The 22,516-nt window shown below is 40.0% G+C and overlaps 1 protein-coding gene across 1 annotated transcript in view; it reads right to left on the bottom strand.

Moving 5' to 3' along the window:
- GNA12 (G protein subunit alpha 12) overlaps positions 1–22,516 on the bottom strand; it is an 82,287-nt gene that overhangs the window by 9,469 nt on the left and 50,302 nt on the right. Inside the window, exon 3 of the mRNA XM_038419513.2 lies at positions 1,020–1,070. Coding sequence (XP_038275441.1) covers positions 1,020–1,070 — 51 coding nt within the window. The remainder of the gene's footprint in view (positions 1–1,019; positions 1,071–22,516) is intronic.

Raw genomic sequence — 22,516 nt, 5'->3', positions numbered from 1 at the left:
AATGATAGCTGTGGGGAGCTATAATGTTCCAGTTCTAGGAGCTCTAGGTGACATCCGATACTGAGTGACCAAGTGAAGGACTTGCTATACAAGGTTAAAATTAATGGACTTGTCAACCAATGGACTGTACATTGAAAATTTGCTGTTGAAAGATGGAGGACTGTGATGGAGCATGTGAAAGTTTATGTACAACTCCAGTACTATCCTTCAAAGTTTCATCCCTTCTGCATATTAAAATTCAATTCACCCGGAAACTACTGTACTATTAGGATATTCTTGCCCATGAAACTATTAATTTGTGTTAATGAATGCAAGTCTCCATAATGTCATTGAAATTATCTTTTAAACAGCTTGATACATTTACAACAACAAACAACAAATATCTTGCAAGCTGTAGTGACAGCATCCTTCCACAGTAGGTATGTGCTTTGACTACTATCACAGGTTTAATTCTGTTGTAAGTATTGGCCAGTCTCACTGCTACCTATGGGAACAACAGTGAAATGGATGAAATTCTTCTGTCTTTCTCTATGCTCAGGAAGATGAGCAGCAGTACATCCCCATCTCACCTTTTCTCCCCATTAGACCTTTTGCAAGAACCCAAGCTATTTTCCCCATTACTGTGGCCCTTACAGGTGGTGATAGTTCAATGGGCAATTCCTTGTAAAGTTCACACTGCTGCTCAGTGCAAATGTGAACAATAGATCAGCATAGGAAGTGGATGTGGTCCAAAGATGGTGAGAGAGGAGACAGAAGAGGAAGATGTGGATTTTTGTTTTTGTTCATGTAACTTTTCATTGTATTCCTGTTTACTTGTCAATACAAAGGCTTAGTAAAACGTCCAAACATATATCAAGTTGCGTAGGCCAAAGTTTAACACATTCCAGGGGAGCGCCGTTTTCTTGATTAAAATATTTGGAACTTATGCTTACTAGTTTTAAACCAGGGATATTAAAGCATCTGCAAGAATGCACTTCCTAACTTCAACCCCCTGTGTACTATAAATAGTTACATCTCACCAGCTGGCCAATCCGATCCAGGTTATCCAGGAAGTATTTCACCGATTCACCCTGTTGAAAAGGAAAGAGATGCTTCTTAAATCTTGTTTCTAGGCTAGCAAATCAAGCAGTTTATTGAATGAAAACCTTTTTTGCCCATTTGCTTTTCCACATACACTGAAATTTAAACACACACATACACAGAAAATTGATGTCTGGACTGGATCCTGATGTGCTGAGAGGCTGTAATGAGAAGAGCATTGTACAATTTACTTTGAAACAAACTGTTGGTAAGAATACTGGAGCAGCTTTAACATAACCATAAGACAGTACAGCACTTCAAGTGGAATGCCTGTAAAAAAAAACAAAAAAAAAACAAAAAAAACCAGACCAATGCACATTACTTATAAAGCAATAAAGAATGTTTACAGCAATAGGTTTGTACAATAAGTGCTCAAAATTCATATACTGAACATGAGCTGCTGCTAGAGCCAGCTCATGCTCTCTCTTAATGCACTGAGTCCTCTTTTGTATGTAGAATCCAGATTAAATATCACTGGGTAACAGTCAGTGGACTACATTTACTGGAAACCAATGCATTTTTGTCTTAAAACTCATGGAAGAGAACAGAAGCACATGCTACACATCATTTGGCAATTTTTGAAGTAGCAATAGGTTTAAGCAACCTGGGACATGTCTGGCTTAAATTTTCACTAAGGAGACAAGCTTGGCAGAAAAATATAGGTTTCTCTCTTTTTTTTTTTTTTTAAGAATTCCTTCAAAATATGGTCCCTCATGAAGGATAAAGTGGTTTTCAAAAATCTAACCAGGTTGTTTTTAAAACTGAAGCCTCTTTTTCTAAAAATATATCAGACTATTGTTGAATTGGGTATGTAATATTAAGCCTCAAGGGTTATTTATATGTATCTTTTAAAAATGCATTTCTTTGCAAGACCTCCAATAAATCATTTAAAATCAGTCAAATCAAAGGTCATTTAAAGTTGACGCACACGCAGGAATAAATTTATACTCCTTTAAGAAATGAAACTTTTTCCATTTAGAAGGAAGCTTCAATTTCACCCCAAAGGGAAAAACAGGAATCTTCTTCCTCAAACCCATCTGTCCTGGAGTACTCCACATGCTAGATTGAGAATCTAAATTAGCATCCACTCCTCTTTGCATCACTAGTCACCATCCTTGCACCTACAAAGTTGTCTGAAGTTTCCCTTCAAAGCCTATCCTTTGCACTCCTGAGGAGCAAAATGTATGCACTAGAGTGTGCTACCAGTAGACTGAACCAAGATTAAGATTGGTAGTTTGCGCTCAAATAGTTACATTCAGGATCATATTTATCCTAGGAGTATAACCTATTATCTCCCACAAGAAAGATCTACCTACTTATTTTTGTATGATCCCCATCACAATAGTGTGTGAGGTGAGAGAACCAAATTCCTTTCCAGAACAAATTAAAAAGGGTACCATGTTTGGAAGAGTCCCATGGAAGACTGGAGAACTCAATACTAATTTACTACAACTCAGCAAAAGCTTTCAGACTAAGAGCCCAAGGAGCCCCTCAATGCCAACTGGCAGAGGGCACACCATACTATAACTATCACACATTCTCCCAACACACAGTTATTGTAATATCTATCTAAAAAGTGTCATGTAAGGTATCATATAACAACTGGTAACACATGAGGTCCTGAAAATCATTTTGTGATGTATATACAGGTTGTGCACAAAGATATGTGTGTGTGTGTGTGTGTGTGTGCTGGAAATATGTTCTTAAAATGTGTTTGGGAGGCAGTGCATAAGCCCAGCCTGCCCAAAACAAAGGAATGTGTATTTAGCTGTCTGACCATCTTGATTACTGGCAGAGGACAATGGAAGTATATTTATATAAACGATAAAGCTATCAAGCAGCAGTTTAGTGAGCACACCAGGGGCAGAGTCTCCACCCAGGAATCCTTCCTGGCTCTTGGGACAGAGACCATGGATCTTACGCAATATAAGGGGAGCAAAGAGACTTTAGAAATCCATCACTTGAGGAACAAAGGGAACAGCACCCTTTGATTCTGTGTAGGTGGATCCCGGGCCTGGAGATGCTACTAACTTGGTATAAGGCAACTGCTTATGCAAAGATTACAGTGTGCTAATATTAGTGACTAGAAGCGGGATTTATTTTGTTTTGTCTGTAACCATACCTGCCTCTCTCTCATTTAGTATCATGAATATCCGGTCTTTGTTAATAAACTTATTCTTGTTTTATTACAAAACCATCTCGGTGCCGTATATTGGAAGTCAAGCACGAGTCTTCAGCTGTTCTAAAAGGATGGTGTGTGCTCCGTCTCTTTGGAGACAGCAAACCTAACAATTTCCGAGTGTTCAGTGAGGGGGATTGGACACTGCAGGGAGATCCCGATGAACTCGAGAACTGGGATTCACTGATTTGTTCCCTCTACAACCCCGCTACTAGCGGCCCCCCCGACCCGGGTCAGACCAACAAAGATGAAGAACATGCTAAGAACCAAGAATATACCAACATGTCATCTGAAGGCTCAAGTGGGGTATCTACAGCTGAACAGCCCAACACACAAATACAGCTACCTACTGAACAAACAAACAGTCTCCAAAACCTAAAGGCAGTTCCTGATGTTTGTTGGTCAAACTTTTCCCATTTATTTAAGTTAGAAAAGATGACTACTGGTGCACCTCTTGCAAAAAAGCTTACAAAGAAGGAAAGCTTCTCACTGCTTCAGTTGGTACAACTAGAGGAGCTTGGTTTGCCAGACTGATCAGCAAAATCAGTGTGAAACTATGTGAAAAGGCTGCAAAACACCAAGCCTCTGGTGCAGCGATATGCAGCAAGCCTTATAAGTCAGTCACTGTCAAAGCCAATTTTAGAAGTATTTAATGAGACTGTTAAGAATGCTAGACTCAATATAGTTTATGTGAACAAACATGGCTGTTGCATCATACTTTCACTTAAACAAGAGATACCTCACACTACAGACAGGAGGCCAAAGTTAAGTGCATTGTCACTAGTTAACCCTGAAGTTGGACACTGGTTCCGAACAAGACCAGCAAATGCTCACTATCTTTCTGCAAGAAACTCAACTGACTGGTTAGAAGCATGCAGTGCAACAGTGAAAGAGACAGCAGTTGAAAAAGTGAAGAACACTCTTACCACATTCAAAAAATCTGCATACATTGCTAATGAATACACCCCTGATACAAATGGGCATCAAGTATTAAGTCACTGTATACGTTATCTTGATGTCAGTGGTAGGCCAGGAGATGCATTTCTAGATGTTCAGGTTACAGTAGACACATCTGTGACAACCCACATCTTAGAATTAAACGCTTGTAAACTGGACCCCAAACAGATGGCACGAGCATTTGAGGGAGCTTCAAACTTCTCTGGAAGACATGATAGGATACAAGCTTTGCTCAGAGGAAAGTGTAACCCTAATCTCTCCTACCCCACACTGCAGAGGCCATCTTAACTTCAGTACCTGGAAAGATAATGGAGCAAATAATTAAGCGATCAATTTGCTAACATCTAGAAGATAATAAGGTGATAAGTAACAGTCAACATGGATTTGCCAAGAACAAATCGTATCAACCAACCTAATAGCTTTCTTTACCAGGGTAACAAGGGGAGGCAGTAGAGGTGGTATATTTTGACTTTAGTAAGGCTTTTGATACTGTCTCACATGATCATCTCATAAACCAACTAGAGAAATACAACCTAGAGGGAGCTACTATAAGGGGAGTAAATAACTAGTTGGAAAACCATACCCAGAGAGTAGTTATCAGTAGTTCACAGTCAAGCTGGAAGGGCATATTGAGTGGTCACTGAAGGGCTTCATCCTGCATCTGGTTCTGTTCATTATCTTCATCAATGATTTAGATAATGGCATAGAGAGTACACTTATAAAGTTTAATAGACAATATCAAGCTGAGAGGGGTTGAAAGTGCTTTGGAGTATAGGATTAAAGTTCAAAATGGTCTGAAGTAAATAGGATTAAATTCAATAAGGACAAATGCAAAGTACTCCATTTAGGAAGGAACAATCAGTTGCAGTCATACAAAATGAGAAATGACTACCTAGGAAGTAGTACTGTGGAAAGGTATTCTGGGGGTATCATAAATGTAAAGGGAAGTCTAACCACCTTTAAATCCCTCCTGGCCAGAGGAAAAAACCCTTTCACCTGTTAAGGGTTAAGAAGCTAAAGATAACCTCGCTGGCACCTGACTAATGAGGAGACAAGATACTTTCAAAGCTGGGGGGTGGGGGGAACAAAGGGTTCTGTCTGTGTGTGTGTTTATTTTTTTTTGGGGGGGGCCGGGAACAGGAAAGGAATGGAGTCTTAGAACTTAGTAAGTAATCTAGCTAGATATGCGTTAGATTCTGTTTTGTTTAAATGGCCGATAAAATAAGTTGTGCTAAATGGAATGTATATTCCTGTTTGTGTCTTTTTGTAACTTAAGGTTTTGCCTAGAGGGATTCTCTGTTTTGAATCTGATTACCCTGTCAGGTATTTACCATCCTGATTTTACAGAGGTGATTCTTTTACTTCAATTTAAATTCTTCTTCTAAGAACCTGATTGCTTTTTCACTGTTCTTAAGATCCAAGAGTTTGGGTCTGTGTTCACCTATGCAAATTGGTGAGGATTTTTATCAAGCCTTCCCCAGGAAAGGGGGTGTAGGGTTTTGGAGAATTTTGGGGGGGTGGAAAGACGTTTCCAAGCGGGCTCTTTCCCTGTTATATATTTGTTAGACGCTTGGTGGTGGCAGCAATAAAGTCCAAGGGCAAAAGGTAAAGTAGTTTGCTCCTTGGGGAAGTTTTAACCTAAGCTGTAAAAATAAGCTTAGGAGGTTTTTCATGCAGGTCCCCACATCTGTACCCTAGAGTTCAGAGTGGGGAAGGAATCTTGACAGAGGGTCACAGCGGATCACAAGCTAAATATGAGTCAGTGTAACACTGTTGCAAAAAAGATGTATTAACAGGAGCGTTGTAAACAAGACATAAGTAGTAATTCTCCTGTTGTACTCCGCACTGATACGGCCTCAACTGGAGTAGCGTGTCCAGTTCTGGACACATTTCAGAAAAAATGTGGACAAATTGCAGAAAGTGCAGAGAAGAGCAACAAAAATGACTAGAGGTCTAGAAAACATGACCAATGAGGAAAGATGGAGAAAAGATTGGGTTTGTTTAGTCTGGAGAAGAAAGGACGGAGGGAACATAACAGTTTTCAAGTACACAAAAAGTTGTTACAAGGAGGAGAGAGAAAAATTGTTCTGGTTAATCTCTGAGGATAGGACAAGAAGCAATGGGCTTAAAATGCAGCACACACAGCTCAGGTTGGACATTAGAAAAAACTTCCTAACCGTTAGGTTAGTTAAGCACTAGATAAATTGCCAAGAGAGGTTGTGGAATCTGTCATTGGGAGGTTTTTAAGAGAAGGTTAGACAATCACTTGTCACGGATGGTCTAGAAGGTAATCCTTAGTACTGCCTTGAGTCCCGGGAACTGGACTAGAGACCTCTCAAGGTCCCTTCCACTCCTACGATTCTATGATCTACTCAACTAGCAGTAGTACAAGTTGCAGAATCTTCAAAACCCATTTTAAAAGCCATTTAACGTCTGTCATCTTTTCAACAAGAGTCCCAAAGGACTGGAAAAACAGAAGATGATGGGACTGATGTGCATTAGTCCAACCTGGGAAAACCAACTGGCTTTCTCATGAGTGATCCTTGGCTGTTGTCTTAAAATTACTGGAACCAGTATTACAGGTTTTGGAAAGTATCTACCAAGACTGGACGGATCTAAGTAGCAAGGCTGGTGGGCTACTTTTGCTGCCACATTTAGAAAAGATAATTGCTATTCTCTCTCTTGTAATTCTACTGTTGACACCACTTGGGTCATTAAACAATACCATCCATGCATCTGCTACAACAGTAGTAGATCTTTGTCCAGCAACAGAAATTACATCTGGATCAATCAGAGATATCCATTGAAAATGTACTGTAAGAGGCAAAGACTTCAGTCCAGAAGTCGGCTAATGAAGACTTATAGTGACTCCTTAAGTGAAGAAGCCAAGAAATGTTTATTAAGCCAGCTGGAGAAAGACACAGACTTGATTCTTCAAATTTACAATAGTGACTTCTGGATTCTACTCAGCTTCTACGTAGCTTTTACAGATGCCTGTCTTATAAAACACTTTTCAGAGTAGCAGCCGTGTTAGTCTGTATTTGCAAAAAGAAAAGGAGTACTTGTGGCACCTTAGAGACTAACAAATTTATTTGAGCATAAGCTTTCGTGAGCTATAGCTCACTTCATCGGATGAAGTGAGCTGTAGCTCACGAAAGCTTATGCTCAAATAAATTTGTTAGTCTCTAAGGTGCCACAAGTACTCCTTTTCTTTTTATAAAACACTGACAGTTGAGTGAAGTGAGGCACTACTAGCAATGGGGCTGCCATGGGATCAGGACAAAATAGAGAATTTGAACACAAAGTGGAATGTCATATGACGAATGAACAAAGATTTGACTTCAACTTTTTTTTTTTTTTTTTAAATCACCGCTAGTGGCTTGATCTGATCTTTATGCTACGTGTCCTGGGATAAAAGAAGTAGGAATTTATCTCTTGGTACTCCCTGTCACGACAGCTACAGGTGAGTGTTTGTTTTTGTCATTGAATAGAAAGAATTTTGTGTTCCAGAAGAAGCCACCTTCTGCCTCATCTTGTGAATGAACTAATGAGCATATCTATTCAAGGATTGAAAGTACCGGACACATGAGAAGCCACCAAAGATTAACGCACTGCATTCAACAAGTTCATTAACAGAGTTGTGCAAAATTACAACAAGAAACCAAGAAGGACGTAGATGTAGTGCTTCATAGAAGACTTGAATATCCAACTTTAATTTGTGTGATGATTTTAAAACAGTTAAATCTAATAAAATGGTTGTGTAACGTTTTTCAGTTTTTACTTTGGTGCCATACAGCCCACCTTAGCCCTCACAGTCTCAACCCTCACCCCCCTGTAAATTCAAATACTTCCCCTAATTTCAATTCTTGGGGAAAGTTATGCCTGCAAGGGAAAGTTTAGACTGGCAGAATCTTGAAGAATTTGCTGGCAAGGCAGACAGGCTGATGTGTCAGGAAGCCGACACACAGCTTAGCAAGAGAGCTTTGCTGCTTCTAAGGCAGAGGAGTAATACAGTGGCTCAGAATTCTGGGCGTCATGAGCAGGACATCACACTAATGAACGGAGACAACGGAGCTCTGACTCATCATTTTCCATCTTCAAGTAAAATGGGAAGAGTTTGATTCATAAGGGATCCAGCACCTACGCACTAAAATGCAAATAGTCACTACTTGTAAGTGATTCTGAAGGATTTATAGATGGATGGTAGGGAGAAATTACTTTTTTCCAGGACACATTTTCTAAACAACAATTGCTAAAATAAGAGCTTCTTCCTTGCAGTCATGAATTTTCAGAAGATGAGTGTAATATCCTGCATTTTCTGGCACTCTTAAAAAGACCGTCTTGTCAAGGCAGCATGGGTTTATGCAGAAGAAATCTCAGACTCCAAAAATAAAACTTCCTGTAGAGCATTAGTCATATGGGGGAGTGGTAGGGCCCCCCCCCCAGAGGGAAAGGTCACTGAACTAAAAGTGTATCTTTCCCTATATCCCTTGTCCTTAACAATGTCTCTAGATGTACAGACTGAAAGTGGGCTGTATCTGAAAACTTCTTTTCTTCAATTACTTTGTACACACATCCTCCCACGCTCAGAACAGGAAACAGCTGTGTGCATGTAAACTGCTGGAATACATAAGTAAGTTTACCTGATTTATTGCTTGTGCCTCCCCATATCCCCCACCTTACACTGATTATTTTGTTACATGTACACTACAGTTTTAAAGTCAAAGCAAGACTGAAGAATAGGGTAGCATATTTAATAAAGCTTTCATCAGTGATTTAGTGGAAACAGAATAATCTTTAGCCTATTTTTTTTCCAGAGCTTTTCCAAAACCCTATAATTAAGGAACACAATTAATCGCTTTTTAAGGGGGTTCCAATCAATGATTTTAAGCAAAGTATTCTCTATGATAAATCCCAATAAGGAGTGTGACTACACCAGAGGGTTGAAGCCCATGCAAAGAGCATAGAAAGAAATGGACAAATCTAAAGAGTTCTGAATATTCTCTCCTAGAAAGGAATGGAAAGAAACTAAGTACTTAACACAAACTACATGACCTCCACATGGTTTCAAGGTAAGAATACCTCATAGCATTTAAAATGCCCACAAAAAGCTGAGGAAGGAGACAGTTTCTACCAGAATAACTTGTCTCATCAGTTTGCCAGTAAATTTTTTTTTTTTAAAAAGTGTTTTCTGCATAACACATAACAGGACCCAAATATAAATCTGAACTAACCCCACCAATTTAACACACTGGCAACGTAAAGTTACTGCAACATAAAAATGGAGGCCGACAAATGGTCCAGTGTTTAGGGCACTAGCCTCACACTCAGGAGCCCGGGTACAATTCCCCGTTTTAATCAAACTTCCTGTGTAATAGGAAGTCAGAATGTCACTGAGCCTGTGCCTAATCTATAAAATGGGGACAATACCACTCCCGTACATCACAGGAATGTTGTAAGAATAAATGCACTAACATTTTGATGTGTTCAGATACTGTAGTAATTGAGGCCATAAAAATACCTGAGATAGAAAACTCAAAGCTGTACATAACAGGTGCCAAAGTTACAAAGTAGCTTTTAAGACAAACAGTATCTATTGTACCAAGTTATCTGCTCACCTTATCTTGAAATTAAACTTCTTTCCCTACACCTATTAGCAGCAATGAAATCTAAAAATACAGACAGGAAGAAGTGTTCCAAATCATTTCATCATGTATGTCAACAGTCTCAACTCCTATCAGGAAGAGCTATCCACTTCAGGAAAGAAGTCTCTTCCAACAATACCTCAATCCTGCGTTCTCTCTAGAGATACCAATACAAACATAAAGCGTTTGGATATGAAAGAAGGCAAGCAAGGTCTCTGAAGATATGTTGTGTGCAAAACAAAAAAGATCCAAATTTATATACACAGACAGACATGTTTGGCTGTTCTACTGACTGCATTTTTGGTCCACCTAGTGTGTAACAGATTCTAACACATTATCACACTCCAACCTCCACATATTCTTGACTTTGCATACAGTTTAAGAAGCTAACAATGGACTTCAGCTCTTTACAGACCTAAGGCTATGCTGGATGACAGCTCTAAACCATTAATCTAGCCATTCTCTCAAATCCCATTTCACTGAGTGAAAATAAGCAACTTCAGAAAAAGCATGTATGGCACAGCCTTATTGAGTAATTGCTATGAAAAAAGCCAGAGAAGATGAATAGTTGGAGGAAAGAGGATGAAAGGAATGTTGCAATAAAGAATATGCTCTGTACAATTTTCTTGACACCAAGAAAAATCCCACAAACCAGGGGAAGGACAGTAACAATTAGATTAAAAAGTGAGGCCAGGCTAAGACAAATTTACACGAAAGGCTGCAACCTTCAGAGCTCACTTTAAAAAAAAAAAAAGTAACTTCCTAAACATTTTAGAGCAGTGGCTCTCAACCTTTCCAGACTACTGTACCCCTTTCAGGAGTCTGATGGGGGGGTCTAGTACCAGGTGACCCAATCACCTAACCCTGTAGTGTCAAAACAACCACCCCTGTATCTTCCAAGCCTTACCATTGTTCCTAATGGCCCATTGAAGCTGATTGGGGAGACACCCACCAGACAGTAGGCAAAGACACACAGTTATAATTGTTACATAGTCAATATTCATAACATCAGATACAGAAATGATACATGCATACAAATTGGATAAACACATTCAGTAAATCATAACCTTTCCAATGATACCTCACATGACTCATCTTGCATAAAACATTAATTATGCCATATTCATAATATTTCTATGAAGAATATGGGGTGCAGTGTCACAATAATTATAAAATAAATCAATTGAAATATAAATATTGTACTTACATTTCAGTGCATAGTATATAGAGCAGTATAAACAAGCCATTGTCTGTATGAAATTTTAGTTTGTACTGACTTCGCTAGTGCTTTTTATGTAGTCTGTTGTAAAACAAGGAAAATATCAAGATGAGCTGATGTACCCCCGGAAGACCTCTGTGTATGTGTACCCCTGGCTGAGAACCACTGTTCTAGAGTTCCTAACATTTGGGCTAATGAAACATTCTGAAAACAACTGCATATGGCAAAACAGACATGGAAATTAGCTTACATTCTACTCAGGGTTTTACCTAACTGATACCATGGTACTGAACACCTTCAACAACTAATTTTGGAATAAAAAAAAAAAAAGAAAAGAAAAAAAATCACTCTCCCTTTGCTTAACATTCTAGTTATGGGATCAAAATACAGAAAACAGATGAGGCCATACACAAAAGTCTTCCTACATTGTTTCAGTAACACCAACTGTATGCAAGGAAAAAGTAATCACACCCTTCTGACTCTTTAGTTAAAATGGATGAAACCTCTTCAATGTGTTTTTAACTCCTGAAATATTCCATTACTTATTTAGAATTAAGATCTTGGCATCATTCACAGTGAATTTTTAAATGCTGAATTTGTTTGTTCTACTTTAGCTGGCACTGTAATTGTGGCCTATGATAGTAACAGCTAGTAGCCTCAGTGAATTAAAGTGCAACACTAATGGGAATACAGTTTTATAGCAAACCCTATGCTCCTTTTTCACCAACACATTTTGCATTAATCTGTGTTGCTCAAAAGCTGGTCTTTCACTGACAGAAGTTGGTCCAATAAAAGATACTATCTTACCCACCTTCTCATGTGAACACCACCACCACAAACATTTAGCTTTAGGCAGTTATGTTAATGCTTGTGCAGCTCAAGATTCTTTATCTATTACAATGGTTCTACATATCAGATAATCCTGGTGAAGCAAAATATGGAGTTAAGTCAAACTGTTCAAGTCCTGCCCCTGACTCCATTTCATTTATTAAAAATAAAAATAAAAATCACAACTCTGTTTTTACTTGTTTTGCATTACTAGGCAACTCTTGGTTAATGCTGAAGTGTTGAACATAATGGCTTCTTAGACTAAGTCTTCCTTAACTCCTACTTTACCACATGGGAGTTATCACAAACACTTGGATGACTCATTCCAGCCCTGCAAATTTCTTCTCCCTTTGCAATGCATATCCTCTAACAGCTTTGCCAACTGGAACCAAGTGAAGGAATAGGAGATGCTGTTCCCATTGTTCAGCAGCACGATGAGTCACTGCACATCTGGGAAATGCAGACATGCAAAGAGCAGGCCTGAAATGAGCCACAAGTCCCACTGTGCAGCAACACGTCAGGTTTTACAGTTCGCTCTTTACAGATTTTGTGAAAAGTAAATTTGCAACTCTAGAAAACAACACAATTAGCTTAAAGGGTGATTTGCAGAAGAAAGGAAGATGGGCCCAAGTGGCCAAGCCTTTCTACTCCTTTATGATGTAATCAAGCAGTCCAGAAATGTCCCTCTCCATCCCCACAGAAGTTTTTCAATTTTAACACTAAAAATTCCAGGCCAGACAAGACCTGAAGACTCTATGGTAACTGGACAAGTGAAATTACATCACAAGACACTGAAAGCTGAAGAATTCAGAGGGAAAAGTTTAAAAGTAAATTTAAACAGTCATTTCCTATTTTGTGAACACCTATTTAAAACCACTGCCAAACGAACACCCCTCCCCGTAAGAATATTCCAGCAAAACCATAACACTAGATTTGATATCACTGATAGTTCTAGAGTAGGAGGCAAGCAGAAAAAGAGTTGGCAAGACATCCCACAAAAATTTTTCAGGCCTTCTATATACAAAAAGCGTACAACCCATTTTTAAAAGATCCTTTGCAGGTCACCTTTAACAGTCCCATAAAAGCTTCATACTAAAAAGATTTACTAGAGGAGAAAGAACAAAAGCATTAACTTAGCACTTGAAGCCTTGGCCAGAAATTCAAAGTAATGCTGGGTTGCTTAGATCAATTATAATGAAATATCAGAATTGTCTACACTATCTAAAAATATAGGTTAATATCAACAGCTACTTTTGAAAGACAAAGTCCTACTGAACTCTGCTCTGAACCAAGAGGACTCAAAATGGGACCCTCTGTTCTATATTTTCTGTTTTCCTTTGTTTGTCCCAAGGCCCCTTTTACACAAAATTAATTTAGCCCTTCCTGATCATTCTGTCTCTGTGAAGCCTAGCTGCTAAATTTAGATAGGACAATTTAAGGTACAGTCAGTCAGTCTTTGCCTGGCCCAGATAAAAAATTAAGCCAGAGACATACTTTAAGAAAGATTATAACAGCGACAGACTCCCTCAAATCATAGCAAAATATTCTCCATCATCAATTCTTCCTTGAGACAGATTGGAGAACAGGGAGAGTCACACTCCTAGACTTCAGCAAATACTTAAAAGCTCAAGGTGGACTAGCAATACAGTGATGAGAATACAATAGTGATGTTTATATCACACCTTGCATTCAGAGGGAACCTTTGTTTTGTAAGGTATTAAGGGGCAAGGAAGGACAGAGTCAGCTATCACAGCCAGCACAAATGACGAAAACTAGCACACCTCAAAAACAAGTCTGAGACTCAGCCTCCAAGAAGTGCATAGATTTCTATCATATGTATACCAGACTTCATATTTGGCTGACACGAAGGTAGAAAGAAGCTGCTCTATTAGACCATTCGTCCTAGCCTTCCTGGGATAACCCATTACACGCTGCACAATATGCGAGGGCCCAACTTCGGGGAAAGGTGCCATTTGTGTACTGTTTAAGTTTGTTTAAAGAAATTTGTTGAGAGAAAAAACAGGTATACATAAAAAAAGCAGGTAACATTAAATGCTAGTATTTCAGAGGTATGAGTATTGCGAAGTCCATTCCACCATACTTCCCAGCAGTCTCTAACTGCTGAAGCTATGAAGTTGGAGGTTATAAATGAGATGCGTTACAGAAGCAAGTATCCACGCTGGCCCACTCACTCAACCACAGTGGAAACACGGCTTGGTAAACAACCATGGGTATGTCTACACAGCAATGTAAGCCTAAGGTTAGTGGGACTTGAGTCAGCTGACCTGTGTCAGGGAACCCTGGACTTGAGCATCTAAACTGCATTTTAACCCTAGGTTAAGGATTTTCTTTCCCATGCTTGAACCTAGGGCTCGTGTGTCCATATAGCAGTGGACAGACCCATCAAAGTAACCCTATCCCAGGGTGCCTGGCATGCCCCTCCCCCACATCGACATTCAGCCTAGTGGTGGGCAACCTGTAGCCCGTCAGGGTAATCCGCTGGTGGGCCATCAGACAGTTTGATTACATTTGCACGGCCACCCGCAGCTTCCAGTGGCTGCAGTTCGCTGTTCCTGGCCAATGGGAGCTACAGGAAGAGGCATGGGCTAGTGGACTACCCCGACGGGCCAAGATTGCGCACTACTGCTCTAGCCCTACAAGTGTGCTGCCCACCCTATTTCCTAACAGTGAAGGTGCTACTGAGGGGATTCAGGTGCCCATAAGGAGCACAAATACATAAACTGCATAATTAGCTCCTTTGGGGTCTGTAGTTTGTGAAAGCTTTATACTGAACTACCATCTAATCTGAGAACTGGGCTGTGCACCTCTAGGCTGAGTTACATTGGCAAGAAAATGCCCATGTGCACCTGCTCTGAGGTTAATTAGGACAGCAGTCTCCAGGGCTGTCAAAGTATTACAATTAAACTTTGCAATTCTTAATTTTTAAAATGGGATATTCAATGAAAGTGATTTTTCTTATTTGTTTTTATTCATTTTTGGCTGTTTGAAGTTTGACAGTTTCAGAGGAAACGCACACACCCCACCCTCCCCCACCCAGCCTGGCTGAAGTGCAGCGCCAGGGGTTGGGGTGCAGTGTGCTCTAGCAGGCCCTGGGATCCCTTATCCCTGCCCTTGACCCACCCCAGAAGGCAGGGATAAGGGATCCCCAGGAGGCTGTAGAGAAGTTTTGGGGCTCGCTCCCGCTGACCGCCCTCAGAGTACATGCTGCCCAGGCGCTTCTGCACATGCAGTCTAGGGAGGATGGGGTGGGGTGAGGTAGGGCAGCACAGGAGCAAGGGACAGAGTGGAGTGGGATCAAGCAGCTGCCTTGCAGGGAGAAAGAGGGGCTGCATGTTGGGGGTCATCCTCCCCAGGCCATGCTAAGCCAGAAGCTTTGCTGCTTCCCCTCCCTGCAGGGCAGCCGCTTAGTCCCTGCTCTGCTCTCTGACCCTTACTCCTGAGCCCTCCTGGGACTACCTATGCAAGGTGCACTAAAATCTGGCTCTGCTCTTGTGACCAGGAAGCAGCTCTCTTTGCAAAAAGCTTCTTCTAATCAGTTTCCATCAAAAATCCTGTAGGCTCTCTAAGAGGGTGCTTGCAGACCAATGTTCAGATGGCAATGCGTTAACGCTGAACTGAGCTGCTGCCATTTGCAAAGGGAGGTGTGGCTTGTTTGCAATAGACTGCACCACAGATTGTTGGCATAGAGGACTAAGGAAGTTTCCCAAAGGAACTCTGGGATACATCCTAAAGACTTCCAGGACCCAAGTCAAGCTAGAACCACATGCACACAGGAAAGCACTAGACTTCAGACCATAGGTCTCCGCTTAATACAGGCTGAGATCCTCCAGCCCTGCAGGGTCCTGGGATCATAGGTTCACACAATTGGTGTGTGGACACAAAGGAGTTAGGCTTGAGCCCAAGCTCAACCCTAGGCTTACACTGCTGTGTACACATACCCAAAAGAGACTAGTGCCTACAAACTATGAAGACAGTGCTTGAGTGGGTGGGTCCCTTTAGTAGGGAATTGGGATTGACAGCATGACACTGCTATTCCTACTTTCCTATTTCAAAAAGAAAAGGAGTACCCGTGGCACCTTAGAGACTAACAAATTTATTAGAGCATAAGCTTTCGTGAGCTACAGCTCACTTCGAAGTGAGCTGTAGCTCACGAAAGCTTATGCTCTAATAAATTTGTTAGTCTCTAAGGTGCCATGGGTACTCCTTTTCTTTTTGCGAATACAGACTAACACGGTTGCTACTCTGAAACCTTTCCTATTTCAGTGACTGAAAATTAAAGGCCTATGCAACATTGCCTGTAGCTTAGCATCCTGCCACGATAACCCCCTTAGGCTCTGAATGCTAACATGCAGCCATGCCTTCAGCCTGTCCTCTTGAACCACCACCCATCTGAAACGGGAAAAATAACCAACCAACAGATGTCAGCAGAAACCCCTCATGAGCAGCAATTGTCAAGCTGCTTTCAACTGCATATGTCATATAAACAGCACCAACCAAAGCAGAACATTTACCGCTGTATAGTCAGATTGGTAATACACCTGGGAACTATGAAAAACTTTACTAGCCAACATTTCACATAAAGCAATACTCTAAATATGGTTTGTTTTGAATGAAAATTGATGGAATCTACATTAGCTATCTTCCAGGGGAAGAAGTACAGTAAAGATGTTTATATATGTTAAGTTAACCCCAAAAGATGCCAAAATTAACTAAACATGCATCTGAAATGTTTAAACCCATTCTGTATCTTATTTCTCTGCTTCAGTGCATTCCAACTCCTGTCTGTGCACTGGGATTTATTGGAACCAGTATGCACTCTGCTTTTCAATCAACAAATAATTAGGAAGTGGAAATTAACCATTTCTCCTCATTTAAGCCATACAGCATTATAACTGTATCAGATCTTCCCCAATACCATTTAGATTTCCTCCTTAACTGCCGACTGAGTTATTGGCTCCCATCCACGTCTCCAGTACTTATCCAAGTTGCTGCTATCTGCACCCTGCAAATACCAATTACAAAAAAATTCACTACTAGTTTCCAAATCCTTAACAAAAAATAAACCCCACCCACACACCACATCCCCTTTCCACTATGTAAGGACTGACAGTGAAGCTATCGAGCATCAGCACCTGCAGAAATCTTAGAAATTTGTCATTTGCCAGCTTGGTACAAATAGGCTATGCAAAATCCTGTTCATGCTAGATAAGCATACGGGCTCTCTGCAGGTGCAGCCATGGCTGCACCTTAGCAGACTTATCTAAGCATTTCATGATAGGGTTCAATGTCAGTTTTTAGTTTTCCAGTGTACAGGTTAACTATTGTGGACTTGATGTTTCAGATATTGGAAACAGTGACAAGTTGCAGACAAGACAAGATAGCACACCGACTGTACTGTGGGGGTCAGTGAGTCAAACCATGCCCCATAATTAAGGTCTAGAGCCATAAGTGGCCTTGTCAAGAGACTATCCCCACATATATATCACCTCAAATGATTTCATATGTTCCACAAAGCTTCTATGAATTGGGGTTTATCCCCCATTTTACAGATGGGTAAACCAAGAATAGTACATTAGCTTATCTAGGTCACAGTCTAAGAGCCAAGAAAAGAATCTGAAGTCTCATTCCTAGTACCTTGTTTTAACTGCTAAACCACAATTTTTTATTTGCACTGTAACCCTTCCTACTAGAACAGCCCTTTTCCCAGAAGTAAAACTGGGAAGAGGTGCCAGTTTTGTGTACTGATGTCTTAACTAATTCAGTCCTACATGGAGGCAAGAGCTATTAGTTCCAGCACAATACCCAGTTGTGAACAGATCAACTCTTTCGTCAAACAAGAATGCAAAAAAGAAAGCAACCTCTTACCAAACTGAGAGGCTGGAAAGTTGGCATTACTGCAATAGTAGAACATGTTTTAGATGTCTTAACTGTGCATTTACACACATTCACATTTGGGTCTCAAATATAAATCTTACCTCAATGTCCTGGGTTTTAATGGGAGTTTGATAACTACAACTTTGTCAGTATTGTACTACCAAGCTACTGATATGTTCTTTGAGCCCTCACTGTAGCTTGAAGTTATGGCTGAATATTCAGTTAATTTTCATTCTCAGTTTCTAGGACATGAGAAATTAAATGGTTGAATGCTATAGATCATTGCTAGGTAAATGATGTGAAGTAATCTGTTTGGTTTGGTCTCCCAGAGGCCTAATGGAAATGGAGACTACCCATTAACAAACAGTAATAGATCCTTGTGGGTAAGTATTTACATGTAGGTTTTTGGACCTACATCCAAAAAGCTTCTCCTAAAAACTCCACTGCAGATACTCAAGACTATCTAAAGAAAGCACTTTCTGAACAATTAAGTATTTCATAATGCTGGTCAAAAGCTTTCAGTGAAGAAGCTACACTTCAGGAGATCTTAGCAGCTCCTATCCTAAATCTTCAAGGAGATTGAGCACCCCTAAGATCACATATTGTAATGTAGTTACCAACACTGCTATTTAAGCAAGCAAGTTAGATTTGAACTGGATCTTTTCACTAAAAGTTAACAGCAGGAGCAGGTATTGGAGCGAACTGACCAGTCGGCACAGCCATGGATGGCCAGATGTCCTGCTATAAAAGCTCCTTTTTAATAGGGGCAGGGCATATTACTAAGCACACAACCCAGTCCACCGGTCTCACAGATATGCAGATTACTGAGTGGGCCTTAAAAAAAAAAAAAAAAAAAAAGTGCTGCCGCCTCCACACACTAAGCCATCTTCTTGCCAGGAGCAACCACCAACAAAATAGCTTTGCCGCTATCTCAGCTGCCACTGTCTACAAGCAGGAAATTGAAGAGATGTGTTTTATTTACAACCAAGAGTGGTGGGGATCTTGGTAGCTTCATAGAGTTTAACAAGCCATTTACATTAAGAATTTGGCATATGTAGCTGTCTTTAGGCCATGCAAATTTCAGAGTAAGGAAAAAGCTGTTCTAGTACTATTTTGTATAGTCTTTCTGCAATATGATGTACTCAACTTGTGGAAATCATTTAGATTTAAACATCTAAAAACAAAACAATTTTCACACCAAGTCATTAGTTCAGCTTCAACCAAAAATCATCACCCAATGCTTTCCATAAAATGAGTTAATGGCAACAGCCTGAAGGCAGGGGTCCAAATTGGCTTTTTGAAAGTCAGACACAAAGGACGAGCATGGAAATTCAACAACCCAACGAAAACCTGAGCTGTTTCCCCTGCTGCTCTTCAGCCATGCCTAGAGTGGGGTCTGCAAAGCCATTTCCTTTGAGGTGCCGGTTCCGAGTTCACTAGGTGAATTCATTCAAGGGGGTCAAGTCAGCACATCTTTCCCTACTAAGTAACCTTAAAAAACCTAGATGAATGTTTAGGACAGGGTGGCCACTAGTTTAGAGGAGGAAACTTCATACCAGATGAACAATATTAATATCCTGTACCCTACTTGAGGTGTGTGAATCCAAAGAATGGTAGACTCCCACCATTTTCTTAAAAAAGACACCCTCTGCACGTATGCAAAAGTAGAATCAGATTTTTACCAGCTGACTCAAAGATTAGAAAAAAAATTAAGTGGCTCATAAGCAGCTATAAATGAAAGCAGTAAAATGAGGTTAGAATGCTGTGCTGCTTTATGTTAATCATTAATTATCCTCCTCAAGCCATACAAAGAAAAATCCCCCGATGAATATTTCTGACAAATACTCTTCATTAGTCTTGAACTTGTGTACACACAAGCTGTAACAGATTTAAGCAAACCAGTTACTGGCACAAGATAAACAGATAATTGGTTTTAAATAGATAAAAACATGTCCACACAAGAATTGCATGTTTAAACGGGTATAAAAATACACTAGTTATACTAGCATAACTGTTTAGAGTGGGCCTTACTTGGTCCACAAGACTGCTCTCCTGAAGGGTCAACTTGAATGTTTTTAATTCATGATTCAAGGATTCTAAAATGTGCTAATTCTGATAAGAGTTCCCACTGAACTGTGCATCTTGATGCATTTTTTTAAATTCCCTTTTAAAAACAAAGGTTTTCTGCTCCACTATTTATGTTTAGAAAGACCTTTATGCAATCCTGAAACCAACATGACTTCACACCAACACGAGGCCCACCCCTTCTCTGTACATATTCCTGCGTGCTGCCTCTTGAGTTTCAGCACCGCTGCTACTGGTTAACACTATTGCTCAGATTGGAAGAAAGGTATGTACAATTAACACACAAAAGGCTATCACGTGCACAAAGCAAGCCCATATTGGAGAGAAAAATTATGTGTAGTCTTTATTCCCTTAATTGTAGAGGTTACTTTAAAGAGAAGTACAATATTTTCAAGTTAATGTGTTCCCGCCTCCCTTCCTTGCTCACAGCAAACAGAAAATGAAGATGACAGACATCTTGTGAGTATGACCGAAGCACAGGAATTCAGCAACATGTTAATTATTCCAATTCTAAAATGTTATTTCTGTATTTTGAAATCTCATCCTGCAGCATTCTGCATACCACCAGATTTACCCCATGTACAAATGGGATTTTTACTCAAGCTTGCAGATAGGTCATCTGGCTGCTTATATCCCCACATCCCCAAGCCTTCTGCTGACTTGCAGTTAAGGATTCAAACAGGATTATTTGAACAACACAGACAGTTTTGGGTATGAGGAGATTACATACCCAGTGTGTGTGGGAGAGATGAAATTGTTTTGGACACACTAACGCCTCATTACTGTATCCAACATCAGCAGTGTGCCTAGCTCACCCACTCAACCTGGTACAGACTAGAGTCCTAATCATAAGTATCCCATTAAAAGACTCTTTCCTGTTGCCCTGCCAACTATCTGAGCGAACACATTGTCTGCAATTGCTGCAAGAACCCTTTTTCTGAAGCACGGAGGTTCTCTGTGGATTTGAGCCATGCATGCCAACCCAACTTTTGATTCTAAATGACACTGACAAACAGTCAAATAAGCACGGAGAGGGAGCAACTGAAAGCAGCAACTTTGATGCAGCTAAAATAAAAACACTCCAAATCTAACTCAGAGGGTGTATCCCAGACCCAGGTTAATGATTGGCGAGTAAGTCTGAATTATTCCTAATCGACAGCTGCCAAGCAAAAATGAGCAACTCCACCTACTGCTTCAGAAATTTATGAAAGCAATTAATTGCTTTTACACAGTATCACGAAACATGCATAATAAGGTTATGAAAGGGAACCTGATCCCATACTTTAGGGTCCAGTTTTTAGCCATTGCACACAAAGTCAACACACTTGTGTGCCCTCAGATGACACTATAAAGATAGATTAATCTAAGACAGAAAAGAGGGTCTTAAGATAGACTGCTCTGTCAACGTAGAGATCAAACCTAAATCACAGCAACAAAGCTTACTAATCAGTTTCCCTTTCAAATTGTTTCATTAGGCAAAGGGATGTGAAATAAATATCCAGGGTCAACTCTCTTCCTCATGGACTGAGAAACAGCTAACACCAGCCATGAGAGAAGTTTGAGCTTGGACCTTTCTGTGGCAGAAGGCCAGCTAGCAAGTTAAATGCTTTCAAATTACTTGCAACGTGCACATCCCCGAGTATTTCACATAATTTTATCTAATCTACCTCTACGCCAATGCAATCATGTTCCCCCAGAATTTTCTAATGCTTTGTCTTATCCAGTTTTTAAAGATTACCGTCAATTTAAAGAGACATGGCTGAAAGTTTCACTACATTTATCATTTGTGCCTATAGTTACTATAACAAAGATTGGAGAGAAGTCTCTCACTTTGTAGATTTAAGATCATTTTTTAAAAAGTGAGTTTCACTGCTGCTTTCTTTGTATACTCCATTTCCCTTGTTTGTATGAGAGAGAAAAATCTGTCATTAAAAAGGGATGATGTCATTGTGAAGCCAAAACCTTAGGGGTAGGTGCACTATCTGAAGTCCATTAGATTTTGAGTTGGACATTCCACTTACATTTTCCTTTTGTTAACTGCACCCTCTTAGTCCTATTTATGCTCAGCTGTACTATCCTAAAGAATTCATCTCCTTCAGTATTTACACCATTCAAATACTTTTAAACAAGCAAAGTTTTCAAACGTGTCTAAGCCCCATTGTTGGTCAGTGAGACTTAGGCACCTACGTCACTTTTGAAAATTGTATCCTATATCCCTTCAGCCCCGTCAATTAATCACTTGCCCAACCTATACAGAGTTTCATTTTCAATCTCTTCAGATGAAAATCCCTGTGGCATGGTGAACTTTCGATTGTTCTTCAATCTATTTTGTATCTATTTGATAATAGTATCTACAGCTAACCACTGTAATCCCAGTAGTGTCTCACTAGTTGTAGAAAGGAACAGCACCTTCCTTTGCATAAACACAACTGGTCAGTTTAAATTACAAGAGTTGACTTATTTTGAAAACTGCTATCATGCTTGCTTCTCCAATAACTACTCAAGTTACCAGAATTTCACCAAGTTTGCTAGCCACTATACTCAATACTATGAGATGTACAACACCCAGACCTGATTTTCATTTATTCCTTACTTATGCTTTGACGAGTATTAATTGTCAATTTGGCG

This window comes from Dermochelys coriacea, chromosome 10, assembly GCF_009764565.3.
Source record: "Dermochelys coriacea isolate rDerCor1 chromosome 10, rDerCor1.pri.v4, whole genome shotgun sequence".
Taxonomy (NCBI): domain Eukaryota; kingdom Metazoa; phylum Chordata; order Testudines; family Dermochelyidae; genus Dermochelys; species Dermochelys coriacea.
This window is presented reverse-complemented; position numbering and strand designations above follow the sequence as displayed.